At 39.1% G+C, this 14,086-nt stretch overlaps 1 protein-coding gene across 1 annotated transcript; it reads left to right on the top strand.

The window, feature by feature from the left end:
• Nucleotides 1-7,720: 7,720 nt before the first annotated feature.
• Nucleotides 7,721-9,924, top strand: LOC148115648 (vomeronasal type-2 receptor 26-like). The gene is made up of 2 exons (XM_087885100.1): nt 7,721-7,882; nt 8,774-9,924. Exons 1-2 carry the CDS (start codon nt 7,855-7,857, stop codon nt 9,673-9,675), a joined length of 930 nt encoding a protein of 309 aa, XP_087741226.1. The 5' UTR covers nt 7,721-7,854; the 3' UTR covers nt 9,676-9,924.
• Nucleotides 9,925-14,086: the final 4,162 nt, after the last annotated feature.

The following is a 14,086-nucleotide window of genomic DNA, read 5'->3' as shown; positions in this document are numbered from 1 at the left end:
TTCAAAACTTCCTTCCCAAAGATATCACAGTTGCCATAGTAACTTTGTAATTAAATTACAAAGTTTAGAATACGAGAAGCAACATAGTCCTCAAATTCTTGAGTGAGTTATATGGGATTTCACAGGGAGAAATGTGGCAAAGACTTTCCCTAGTGCTCTATATTTGCAAATCACAAGAGAGTTGACTGAGTAGAGGAACCTGATAATTTTTGGGGGAGGGGAAAATTCATTCCAAACCTCTCAATTGGCTTAGAGTCCTCAACTTACGACCACAATGGAGCCTAAAATTTCTGTTGCTGATTGTTAAACGAATTTTGCCCCATTTTATGACCTTTCTTGTCAGAATTGTTAAGTGAATTAAGTTAAATTAGAAACTTGGTTGACATTGATTGGTGGCCATACATGCAAATAGAATCAAGATATAAAACTGATCGGGCACAATTCGGATTCCAAAATGAACCAAATGAATTGGATAAAATATTACAAAGTACAGATGAGAAAATGATTACCAAAATTTATAAGTACCTATTAAAATACAAATTAGAAGAGGAGGTTCTCAAAGAGAATATGATAATATGGGCCAAAAATATAGGATATACTATTGAATTGGATAAGTGGGAGAATCTGTGGAAGATAAATTACAAGATGACATTGTCTATACCCTACAAGGAAAACCTTTACAAAATGTTCTACCGATGGCATCTCCCACCGGCGCGCCTAGCCAAGATGTTCCCAAATACATCTCCGATGTGCTGGAAATGTAAATCACAGAAAGGGACATATTATCATCTCTGGTGGCTATGCCGAAGGGCAAAACAATACTGGCAACAAATTAAAACAATGATTGAAGAAATCATGAAACAAAAACTGGAAATGAGGCCAGAAACCTTTTTATTGGGAATAATCACAGCACAATATACCAAAGAAATAAAATATCTGATCATCCATATCCTCACAGCAGCACGTATACTCTTTGCCCAACATTGGAAATCTGAACAGTTACCCACAGAAGACAAAATAATAGCTAAAATTTCAGAATGTGCAGAATTGGATAAGCTCACAAAAGAAATATGATACTGATTATTATTTAGTATGGCAAAGATGGTACAGCTGGTTGGAGGCAAAAATAGGAATATAAAGATGATTTTCGACTATTCAATAGAAATGTATAGAAGCAAATAAGGAGTCAACTATATATGTACATATATAACTAAGTAAATAGGTGACTGTAGATATTGATACAAATAGAAATATGAAAAATAACCCACCGTTGTAATATCTTCTAAGAGTCAGTCATTGGACTGAATTGATGTGTGTTCATTTTGTATGTTGTTTCAATGTATTTATGTTGGTTTTGTTTTTTCTTTTTATTATTAATAAAAACTATTAAAAAAAAAGAAACTTGGTTGTTAATTGAATCAGATTTCCTCATTGACTTTGCTTGTCAGAAGGTTGCAAAAGAGGCCCACGTGATTCTGGGAGACTGTGACTGTCATAAATATGAACCACTTGCCAAGCATCCAAATTTTGATCATGTGCCCATGGGGAAGATGCAACTGTTGTAAGTCATGTTTTTCAATGACGCTGTAACTTTTAATGTTCATTAAATGACTTTTTGTAAGTCATGCTTTTCAATGATGCTGTAACTTTGAATGGTCACTAAATGAGTTGTTGTAAGCCGAGGACTACATATATATTGTATTTCAAATACTGAAAGCTGATGAGAGACCCAGCAGAGGCAGGATGAATACCCCACCTAATTCAGGGTCCACCAGAGTTAATTCACAAGCACAATCAGTGTTTTCTCTGTGCTATGACTCAACATGAAACCCAAATATAACAGGACCATAATATTCTGCTTCCTCCAAAGTAATAATGGGAATAAAAAGTTTGCAGTTGTTATTTTGATGATTAAATTCTAAGTAGGTCCATAACTCATGCAAAGTTTTTTCCCCTCAGGTACACTTGTGAATGAAGTCATACAGAGAATCAACTGTGATTCCAAAATCCCTGTATAATTATCAAAATCACAATGATTACTTCATCTTCCACTATAGCCTAGGGGACTTCTCTCACCCACGGTTATTTTGAAACAGAGGTACAGATATTTAGTAACCCACATCAACAGATTTCACAAGTATTTTGTAATTCTTATAAAAATCTGAAGATCTGGTCCACAAGGACCTCAAGGATTACAAAGAACACATGGTGAGACTCCTGTAGGCACACTGTACAGGTCTGAATTTTAATGCTGTCCTTTTAATGTGGCAGATTAAATTTTATCTTGCTTGGTCAAGTCCGTGTATCTGTGTCCTTTGGCAAGAGAGCTGTGCTTCCCCTAAAGATTTCCCTGAAACTAAAGACAGTGGTGTCTTGTCTCAGAGAACTACAGAAGATCTTCATTGTGATATTTGAAATGCTGCTGCTGCTGCTTCTCTTGGTGTCCCATTTTCCATGTGGGACGCTGATGACCAAATGTCCATTAAATGTGCAGAAAGATGACAAACATAAATTTCATTACTACAAGACAGGAGATTTCCTGATTAGTGGACTCATATCTACATCTAGCGCTGTATTTCAACCATACACCTTCTTTAAGCCTCCAAACCACAGATTTGTAAGGTAATTCCTGATGTGTCCTCAACGCTAGTGATTAATTTTATCCTTTCCACTGTGTTTCTTTTAATGGGGATGGTTAGCTGATATGAATGCTAAAATTTTATATGTTTTAACTTTTAATATTGACACCTGTGATATTAGCAGTCTATGATTAAAACTATCTAGAATTTCCAGTTGGGATGATTTTGAACCCAAAGAAAAGCATTGGAAAGAAAGTCCTCTGTAGTCAATAGGACTATCCTTCTAAGAGCAACACCCAATCACCTGGCAAGGTCCCGTAATTGACTCATACAATCATCTGACTTTGTTTAATTGAAGAAGGAATTTCTGAGAATATTTCCTGCATTATAATGCAGGAAGTGAACTTTTGGTCTGATTCCCTCCTCTTTTCCCTTCATGAGGTCAATCAGAATCCCAAGCTGTTATCAAAAATCATCTTGGGCAACACAATTAGAGCTATATTAGAGATGCATTCTATAACTAATTTCAGATTTTTAGATTGTTAAATTTCCAGGCTAGCCTCATAAGACAGTGATCCAACTGATTGCTAAATGTCATAAAGGAACAGCTTCAGGTAATATGATGTCATTTTATGAATTGAGGATGAAAACCAACTGCACTCTCTTATTTTGCAGTATAAAGAGTATGAGCTTCTGGCACGTCCTGCCCTTCTTCTTTGCCATTCATGAGGTCAACCAGAATCCAAAGCTTTTACCAAACATCACCCTGGGATACAGCATCTATGAGAACATTTTCAATGCAAGGATCACATCCGAAGTCATGATGGACTTGCTGTCTACAGGGCAGGAGAATGTCCCAAACTACAGTTGCGGAAGACAAAACAATCTTTTGGCTGTGTTTGAAGAGACTGATTCAGAACTCTTTAATTACATTTCAGCTATGTTAGGCACCTACAAAATTCCACAAGTAAGAATGAATACTGAAGCTAATTTCATTTTATAAAGTCTACTGATAGTCCAAAAGGGGTCAGATAATAAATAAAATGTATCAGAGGAGAGAGCTTAAAAGATACCTGAAATATTATATTTTCATCAGGCATTCAAATGTCTGTTACCTTCCCACCCTGTTCCACAGCACTAGGGATTCGAACCACTGAATTGCCGACCTTTCGATCGACAAGCTCAGTGTCTTAGCCACTGAGTATAACTTGATGAATATATTTGACCACCTGATGTGTGAGTATAGGGTTAGCATCAGAAAAAAAAAAACCCTTGGAGGTAAGCACTTATTTTTCTCCTGAAAAGCAAAGCAATTGACCATATTTTTTCTCTTACATCTTAGATCAACTATGGGGTCATCAGCCACATTCCAGAACAGAAACACCATTTTCCTTTTTTCTACCGGGTGAGTCCAAAGCAAGAACCTCCTCACTTGGCAATTGTCCAACTGCTGCTCCATTTCCGATGGACGTGGATCGGTCTTGCTGTTCCGGACAATGAAACTGGAGAAAAGTTCAGAAGAACCTTTGTGCCAGAAGCCCTAAAGAAAGGCGTCTGTGTTGCCTTCTCAGAAAGTTTACCCATGGTTCTTAGAATAGGGAGGGATAAGCAATTTTTTCAATATTTTAGTGACAATAAGGTGAAAAGTATTGTTTGTCAGTTGGACTCTCAGACTACATTAATACTAGCAGTGCTAATACGAGACATTGAAAAAATCCTGTTTAAGGAAAAAGTATGGATTGCTACAGCTTTGTCTGATATCAGTGTGAGATTATTTTACCAGTTTGTTAATCTCCAGCAAAGCCATCTTTTATTATCCTTCTCAACTCAATCAAAGAAAAGGACACAATATTATGATTTTAATTCACATTATTCTGCTGCAGGGAAGTTTGGGGAGGCAGCATTTCAGTGTTCCTATTCAATCCCCTTGTTGTCTAAGAAAGTTTGGAAGAGATGCCTGGAGAAAGAGAGCTGGGAAATCCCACCCCAGGATCTGGTTGAAAGAATCCTGTCTGAGGATGGCTCCAGTATTTCCACAGCAATCCAGGTTGTGGCCTGGGCCCTCAGTGCTGCCTTTTCCTCCCAAAGGAGTAAGAGGAAGATGCATATTTGGGATAACCAGATGGTACAGCTGTGTCATGTAATGGTTTTTCACAATTCTGCTGATGGTTCCCTTTCATTTCTTAAATGTTATGTTAAAGATAAGCAGAGATGGATGTGGGGAGGGGGCGGATCCCAACAAAAACTGCCAGTTTCTAATATTTCTTCTGAGCAGATGAGGAGGTTTGGAGAGAGAGGGAGGGAGGGAGGGAGGGAGGGAGGGAGAGAGAGAGAGAGAGAGAGAGAGAGAGAGAGAGAGAGAGAGAGAGAGAGAGAGAGAGAGAGAGAGAGAGAGATTTTGTTGGTGAATCTTCCAGACTAAACAAGAGATGCTTCTGAGAATAGGCAATAATGTCTGAAAAAACTGGAAGGTTCTTTCCACAATTGCTGAATAAGTAAACAGTAGGATGCCACCAAAACCATCATGTTCTCTTGAAGATCTAACATTGGCCTCATGTAGTTCTGAATTCCTGTCCTGCCATGAAAAGAGGAGTCAAATCTTTCTTCCTCTTAGCATCTTCAAGTTGAAGCTACAGAGAGCACACTACCACTTCCTTGTTATAGCCTGGCAATTTTCTCTTCTGTGTTTGCCATCTCCCAATATTCTTTTCCTGCTCCTTTGAAAATTAAATCTTAGTATTGGGAACCAGTGATGGAATTCAATTTTTTTTTACTACTGGTTGTGTGGGCGTGGCTTGATGGGCATGGCTTGATGGGGGTGGCAGGGGAAGGATACTGCAAAATCCCCATTCCCACCCCACTCCAGGGGAAGGATACTGCAAAATCCCCATTCCCACCCCACTCTGAGACCAGCCAGAGGTGGTATTTGCCGGTTCTCCGAACTACTCAAAATTTCCGCTACCGGTTCTACAGAACCTGCTGAATAACACCCCTGTTTCGAACCCAATCATTTCTCCCAATCCTTTCACATTCCAACACCAACTGTTCGTTCCATAAAGCTACTATAGAAGAATAAAACTTGTAGAGCTTAGAAAGAGCGTATAATAATACATTGGTAAGGAATGTGTTGTTTCAATTGACCATTTTATTCACTTCCAAATGCCTCCATTGTTCTTCCATGTTTCCAGGACATCAGAACAGAAGTGATTTCTCTGGCTGTGCAATTTTCCAACTGTGATACATATCAGCTAATAAGGGGAAAAAAAAAACTTCCATTCACAACATTGTGGGGGAAAAGTCAGGTTGCAACATGATGTCACCTCTGGTTGTACAACTAGCTCTCATTTCTAGTGGCTTTTCTAAACCTCACTGTTTCATTTTGTGATATTTTCTCTTCCAAAGAGTGTGATGGAAACCCCCATCCTTTCTTTTTTTTAACAGGCATTGCATATATCTCCTTTTCTCCCTTTTTTTCTTACACTACCTAGATTAGTGCATGTTTCCTTCCAGCAGGTAACTTGGACAGAGGGAGGCAGGCAACAACCCTGCAACAAAGGGGTGCCTTAGGACATTGGCCAAAGGAGACTGAAGATTTAGGACCAGCCTTTTGTTGATGACTCAAAGCCAAGTTGGAGTTAATGTTCTAGTCAAGCAAAATTGGGACACTCCTTTTTGTAATACCAATAGAATTAGTGGGAAAACTACCATAGGAATATGGTGAGATTGCCGGAGTCATAATATGTTTGGAATCTGAGATTACCAATTTCATAAAGCAGGCCAAATATATTAAACTGAAAAAGGTTTGTGTGTATTTGTATGTGTATGTCTGTCTCTCTCTCTCTGTGTGTGTGTGTGTGTGTGAGAGAGAGAGAGAGAGAGAGAGACAGTGGGAGTGGGAAAGAAAGAGAGAGAGAGAAAAAATAATCTTCCTACCACATTTGCAGACAGAAGCACCGGGGTAAAGTATCCCTGTTTTGATTTAGGTTGAAATGGGAACGTATACATTGCAAGTGCGATTCTCCATATCTTTTCAGCTCCATCCTTTTCTAAGAAACTTCCAGATTTACAATTTTTCTGTAAATGATGCTTATTCGGATGACAATGGAATTCCTACTGCCGACTTTGATATCATGGACTGGGCAGTATTTCCCAACAAATCTGCTGCTGGGGTGGTAATTGGGAATATTGGAAAAGAAGAAGTCTCTTCAGATATCAAGGTCTCTGTCCATGAGAGCGCCATCATATGGCCAACGTCTTTTAACCAGGTAACCAAATCTGCCTCTTTTTGGATTTTATTATTTATCTATTCCTATACTGTATATCCATGTGATTTTATGGTTTTTCAGCCTTTTCACTATAATGGAGGACCTGCACTGGTAAAAAGGCAGTTGAAGGAGACACTACTATTTCTCCTGGACCTCTCAAAAGATCTATTGCTTATGGGGGGAATACCAGCATTTTTCTAGGGTTGGAGGCACTTAGTTAGTGGAATCTTTGGTGTTCTCTGAGCTTGGTTGTTGTTTGCAGGTATTTCATTGGTTGCTTACCGAACTAAGTAACATCATCGATGCCTGATGTGCTTGATGATAGCACTGATAATGTTATCTAGTCAAATGAATGCAAGCAGACAACCAAACTGAGATAGCATCAAGGAGTTTACAGTTCAATCCTGCGTTACAGAGATTCTCTTCTATTGAATCTTATCCAATGTTTGTTCACAACTAGAGTCTGCTTTGAGACTGAGTTGATAGGAAATTGAGATCTAACAAATGCATATTGTTGTAATAGATTGTGTTCTAGCAGTTGTTAAAATAAGAGCGAGCAACCTTGTGGTTTCCATGCTTTGGACTACACTTTCCACAGTTTTGTGTCATTGACCAGTTGGCTGAATCTGATGGGATCTGAAGTCCAAATGCAGAAAAATCCCAGAAGGATAATGATGCCTGGACTGGAGAATCAACAGCCTTTTCTGAACATTAAGGGGACTCTGGGATCATAGCCTGCTGAAATGAAATAGCTAGTGAAGACTTTTCACTAAGAGAAAATTATTTTCATTATATTTGGAAAAAGATCTTGAAAGTATCTTTTTGAATTCCTGAACCCACTTTGGCACTCAGTTCCATTTTTAGAAGTAACCCCCTCATTCCTGTGTTTCTCTGACTTTCTTTCTGTTTAGAAGGCCCCCTTTTCTAGGTGTACTGAAAGTTGCCTCCCAGGATATACCAAGCTCTTGAGGGAGGGAGAACCACTTTGCTGTTATGACTGTTCTCCATGCATGGAAGGAACCATCTCTGTGCAGGAAGGTCGGTAGTTCAAGAACAAAGAAGGAGCACCATATATTTTAAGGACAATGTATTAGAAATAGCAATTGCACTTAGACGGTGCTTTATATCATCCTCTAAGCTATTTACAGAGTCAGCGTATTGTCCCCAACAAAGTGAGTCCACATTTTGCCAACCTCAAAAGGAAGGAAGGCTGAGTCAACCTTGAGCTGATCAGGATTGAACTCCAGGCTCTGGGCAGAGTTAGCCTGCAATATTGTATTCTAATCACTGTGCTACCACCGTTCTGGTATTACCAAGATTTGATGGCATATGCTGATATGCTACATCCATACTCAGGAAGCAGACTAAAATCACTTCAGTGAAGGTAGAATTCACAGAGGTGGATTTTTTTCACAAACTGCTGAAACAATAACAAACCATCTTGAAAAAGATTGAGAGACCTTGAGAATGATGACAGCATTTGAAATACTCATACAAAACAAGATTTATGATTTAGACCCATTTATAAATTGTTTTTGAAATATGACATGGAGATGGAAAAAATAAACATTTGAAAGATAAAATGGATGCAAGACATCAAAGAAATAATCATAATGCAAAAATGAGAAGAGTTTTCAAAAAGAAAAATATAGAAAATTCACCGCCAAGTTATAATTTAAATGGAAACTGCTGCAAAATGTTTTACAGGTGGTCTATAAATATAATTGCATAATAAACAAATCATATAACAATAAATGTGTACATCCTATATCTGAAAAGTTGGCTATGATTTATTTATTTTATTTATTTATTTTGTTGCATTTCTATGCCGCCCAACTCCCAAGGGACTCTTGGAAGTTGGGCGGCATAAAATGATGTGCTGAATGTCACTCAATCATTTGTTAAAAAACAGTATTTTGTGTTTTCCAGATGTAGCCCATTGTGAAAAGTGTCCAGATGACCACCATTCCAACAACAAACGAGATCTGTGTGTTCCCAAAGTTATGACATTTCTGTCCTACAGAGAAAACTTAGGTCTTGTTCTGGCTATCTCTGCCCTTTTTTTGTCTCTAATCACTGCCTCAGTTCTAGGAATTTTTATTAAATATCGAGAAACTCCCATAGTCAAAGCCAACAACCGGGATCTAACCTACATTCTGCTGATCTTTCTCTTGCTTTCCTTCTTGACTTCCCTTCTCTTCATTGGTCAACCCAAGAAAGCGACCTGCCTTCTTCGACAAACTGCCTTCAGTGTTGTTTTCTCAGTTGCCGTGTCATCCTTGCTGGCCAAGACTATCATGGTGGTGGTGGCATTTCTGGCCACAAAGCCAGGCAGCAGGATGAGGAAATGGCTGGGGAAATCTCTGGCCAATTTCATCATCTTCTCCTGCTCTGGTGTTCAGGTGGGCATCTGTTTCATATGGCTGGGAATCTTTCCCCCATTCCCAGATTCTTACTTCTATTCCCAAAAAGGACAGATCCTTCTGCAATGCAATGAAGGTTCAGTTACAATGTTTTACAGTGCCCTTGGCTATATGGGCTTTCTGTCTGCCATCTGCTTCTTGGTGGCTTTCCTGGCCCGGAAGTTGCCAGGCTCTTTCAACGAAGCCAAGCTGATCACCTTCAGCATGTTGGTTTTCTGCAGTGTTTGGGTCTCCTTTGTCCCCACCTACTTGAGCACTAAAGGGAAATATATGGTGGCTGTGCAGATCTTCTCCATCTTGACTTCCAGCCTGGGCTTACTGGGCTGCATCTTTGTCCCCAAATGTTACATCATCATTCTGAGACCTGATTTGAACATGAAGGAGCATCTAATGATGAAAAACAACTAGAGCTCTTGATTTTGGCAGTTATGTTTTTATCCAAATTATTGCTAAGATAAAATAAGAAATTGAAAACCTTTTATTATTTGTTCTAAAAATTCTTTCTTTCTCCCATTTGATTAATGTTACTATCAATAAATAGCCTAAGGAAGCTTATTGATGTTTCTTCCACCAATTTAAAACTATGTTATTTGTCTTCTAAACTATACTTCTTCAATATTCATTCAGCATACAAGTTGAATAAACATGGAGTATACAGTCTTGTCTCATTTCTTTTCTGATCTGGAATCACTCTGTTTAAAGCCATGATCTTCACAAGTATTTTTGTTTTCTGTTTATCCAATCAGGAACTGATATCTGCTTTCCGTATTTAACTTTTCTTTCCACTTTCCCTCCAGCCAGTCCATTCACTCTGCCAATATGCATATATTTCTCTCCTCTTGCCCCCATTCTCTTGAAAAATTAAGCTAAACAAACAGAGTGGGGATAGGAATCTCCCTGGCAGATCTGTGTATCTGCCATTCTTCATGAAAGAAGAGGGGAGGGGGGGTTGGAGTTGTCACGTTTAGTTCTTTTCCTATGTGTCCTTAGTATCCTATTTCCGGCCTGGTCCTCTTTGTATGAACTTTACCCTGATTTATAACCATTGCCTGGCGCCAGGAATACCTGGAATATTCTCTCACTTCAGGAAAGGAAAGGGAAGGTGGGGGGGGGGACTAATTGATTGCATGATGACCCAGAGAAGCTCTTAATATCTGTTTCTCAGAGACGCTGGTGCAATTCATATTCATACCGGCGGATTGGTCACAATCCACATCGGAAGGTGGGGAGGGGGTTCCTAATTTCCTTTATCCTGAACTGCATGCCCTGAGGGACCCCAGAGCCTGCTTTGAGTTTTGACTTGCTTTCATCCCTTTCAATAAAAGACTCCTTTTGAAATACAAAGTTCTCAAAAGTTCATACTTTCTTGGAAGGGGGGTGGGGAAGCTGGTCCTCACACTCCCTCAGAATTCTGGTTCTTAACAGGAGAATGAGTATATGATCTCCCTCAGGTTTCCAGTTGCTGACACCTACATACTAGCTGGCCCAGTGGGACTGCTATCTCCAAAATCAGCAATCAGGTCAGTTCATCAGCTCTCATGACAACACAACTGACCTTCAAAAATCAAAACTGAATTGCTTTTTCTCCTTTTACTCACTTCAAAGGTTGGCTCACAGCAGCAGAATAACAAAAATGCCAGGCAAATAAAATCAGAAACAAGTTTCTGAAACCAATTTAGAGAAGTTTTATCAGGGAGTTTTTCTTAATATAATTTTTAGATGAGATACAAATCTCTTGCCAATCATGATGAAAAAAATGATGAAAAATGATGAAAAAAACCAGACACAGAAAACTACAGACCAATCAGTCTGATATAATACCTGAGAAGTTCCTGAAAAAGATCATCAAAAAATAGATCTGTGAACATCTAGAAACAAATAAAGTTATAAGTAGGAGCCAGTTAAAAACAGATCATGCCAAACCCTCTTATTTCCTTCTTTGACAGTGACTAAATTAGCAGACGAGTGAAATGCTGTGGACATAATATACCTAGATTTCAAAAAGGCATTTGACAAAGTAGACCACAATCTACTTCTTGATAAGCTGGAAAAATATGGGATAGACAGCATAACCAACAGATTGGCTGACAAACCATACTCAGCGAGTAGTAATAGTAGTACATCTACATGGAGGGAAGTAAGCAGTGGCGTACCACAAGTTTTCATCTTAAGTCCCGTAGTCTTCAAGTTTTTCATAAAATATTTAAATGAGGGAATAGAAGGAGAACTGATCAAATTTGCAGATGACAGAAAGCTGGCAGGAATAGCCAACCGCCCGGAAGACAAGTTCAGGATCCAAAAGGATTATGACAGACTTGAACAATGGGTCCTATCCAACAAAATAAAATTTAATGTGGAGAAAAGCAAGGTTGTACAATTAGGCAAGAAAAATCAAAGTTACAAGTAGAGACTTGTACCTGGCTCAAAATCAGTAACTTTGAGATAGACCTAGGAGTCCTCATGGACAATCATTTAAATATGAGCCAGTTGTGTGTGTCAGCAGCCAAATAAGCTAATATAAACCTTGGTTGCCTAAAGAGAGGAATAGAATCAAAATCACATGAAGTATTAGTACCGCTGTATAAAAACTTTCCAAGATCACAAATACTGCATCCAGTTTTGGTCACCACATTATAAAAAAAGATGCTGAGACTTTGGAAAAAGTGCAAAGAAGAGCACTTAAGATGATTAAGGGGCTGGAGACAAAAACATATGAAGAACGACTGCAGGAATTGGATATCGCTGGTGTATAGAAAAGGAGGACTAGTGGAACAGCTTTGCCTTCAGAAGTTGTGGGTGTTTCATCACTGGAGGTCTTTAAGAAGAGACTGGACAGCCACCTGTCTGAAATGGTATAGGGTCTCCTGCTTGAGCAGGGGGCTGGTCTAGAAGACCTCGAGTGTCCCTTCCAGCTCTATTCTGATTGATTGATGAGGAGGGTTCCTTGTGAGTTGTTTTGTCATATTTCATTTCATATTGTTAAGCTTCTATAGTTGGACAATTATCACCTTTGATTTACTTACTAGTTATTTGTTTATGGGAATATTATTTTTTCTTTCCCTTCTGCTCTTTTCTTCAGGTGATCTAGAACAGGGGTGTCAAACTCATAGCACGCAGGCCAGATGTGTCACCCGCTGGCCATGCCCATGTCTGGTTTAGTGAAGGGGAAAAAAGTCACATTACGTCACTTGAAGATGCTGTGGCGACACGAGTTTGACACCTCTGATTTAGAGCCAGGCCTGAAAAAACGGATGCCCCATTGGCTGGAGACATCATGTGTAGGCCATACCCATCCAGGCTCTTCATAGGCATAAAACATGATACATCATAATATGGCCTGTGATGCGATTGAGTTTGACGCCTGTGATCTAGACTCTCCTGATTGTTAATGTGAAAATACAGAGTGCTGATATGAAGGCGCTAATGTCGGGGTTCCGACGGGTGCCCTAATTAATTCATGAGCCTTGAGCCAAGTTCCAGTTGTTAATTAGGAGCAACATATCGGCACATACCCAAATGGAGTCAGTTCTGCCTCACGTAATTTACGTCCCAACTATGACCCTGTTTTCTCCCTTCTCCCAGGGTGTGTCATAAATCACATTCTCTAACGGAGCACTTTCGCGGGCCGTAGAGAACATGCCTCTCCAGCTGACTCTTGGTAACCTAGGCTGTGGCCTTGAGAAGGTGCTTCTGGTTGCTCCATCAGTTCCCCCCCCCACTCCTGCCTATGGCAACTCAAGAGCAGGCCAGGAATGCTTTACATGTGGACAACTAATTCAAGGACATGTTGTTTTGAATTAAGCTGAACATTTGGAAGAATTGCCTTTTGCATTAGGAAAGAAAGGAGACCAGCTCATTTCCATCAGGAAAGTGTGATACTCTTTCATATCAATACAAAAAAATAAATAAAAAAAATTGGCCTGCTAAAAATCTACTCAATTTATGAAGGCATACTTTCAAAACTTCTTTCCCAAAGATATCACAGTTGCCATAGTAACTTTGTAATTTAATTACAAAGTTTAGAATACGAGAAGCAACATAGTCCTCAATTTCTTGAGTGAGTTATATGGGACTTCACACAGGGAGAAATGTGGCAAAGACTTTCCCTAGTGCTCTATATTTGCAAATCACAAGAGAGTTGACTGAGTAGAGGAACCTGATAATTTTTTGGGGAGGGGAAAATTCATTCCAAACCCTCTCAATTGTCTTAGAGTCCTCAACTTACAACCACAATGGAGCCTAAAATTTCTGTTGCTGTTAATTGAATTTTGCCCCATTTTATGACCTTTCTTGTCAGAATTGTTAAGTGAATCACTGCTGTTGTTAAAATAGAAACTTGGTTGATAAGTGAATCTGATTTCCTCATTGACTTTGCTTGTCAGAAGGTTGCAAAAGAGGATCACGTGATTCTGGGAGACTGCGACCGTCATAAATATGAACCACTTGCCAAGCATCCAGATTTTGATCATGTGCCCATGGGGAAGATGCAACGGTTGTAAGTCATGTTTTTCAATGACGCTGTAACTTTTAATGTTCATTAAATGACTTTTTGTAAGTCATGCTTTTCAACGATGCTGTAACTTTGAATGGTCACTAAATGACTTTTTGTAAGCCGAGGACTACCTATATATTGTGTTTCAAATATTGAAAGCTGATGAGAGACCCAGCAGAGGCAGGATGAATACCTCACCTAATTCAGGGTCCACCAGAGTTAATTTACAAGCACAATCAGTGTTTTCTCTGTGCTATGACTCAAGATGAAACCCAAATATAACAGGACCATAATATTCTGCTTCCTCCAAAGTAATAATGGAATAAA

Source organism: Pantherophis guttatus, chromosome 2 (assembly GCF_059756535.1).
Source record: "Pantherophis guttatus breed Tessera chromosome 2, ASM5975653v1, whole genome shotgun sequence".
Lineage (NCBI taxonomy): Eukaryota > Metazoa > Chordata > Lepidosauria > Squamata > Colubridae > Pantherophis > Pantherophis guttatus.
This window is presented reverse-complemented; position numbering and strand designations above follow the sequence as displayed.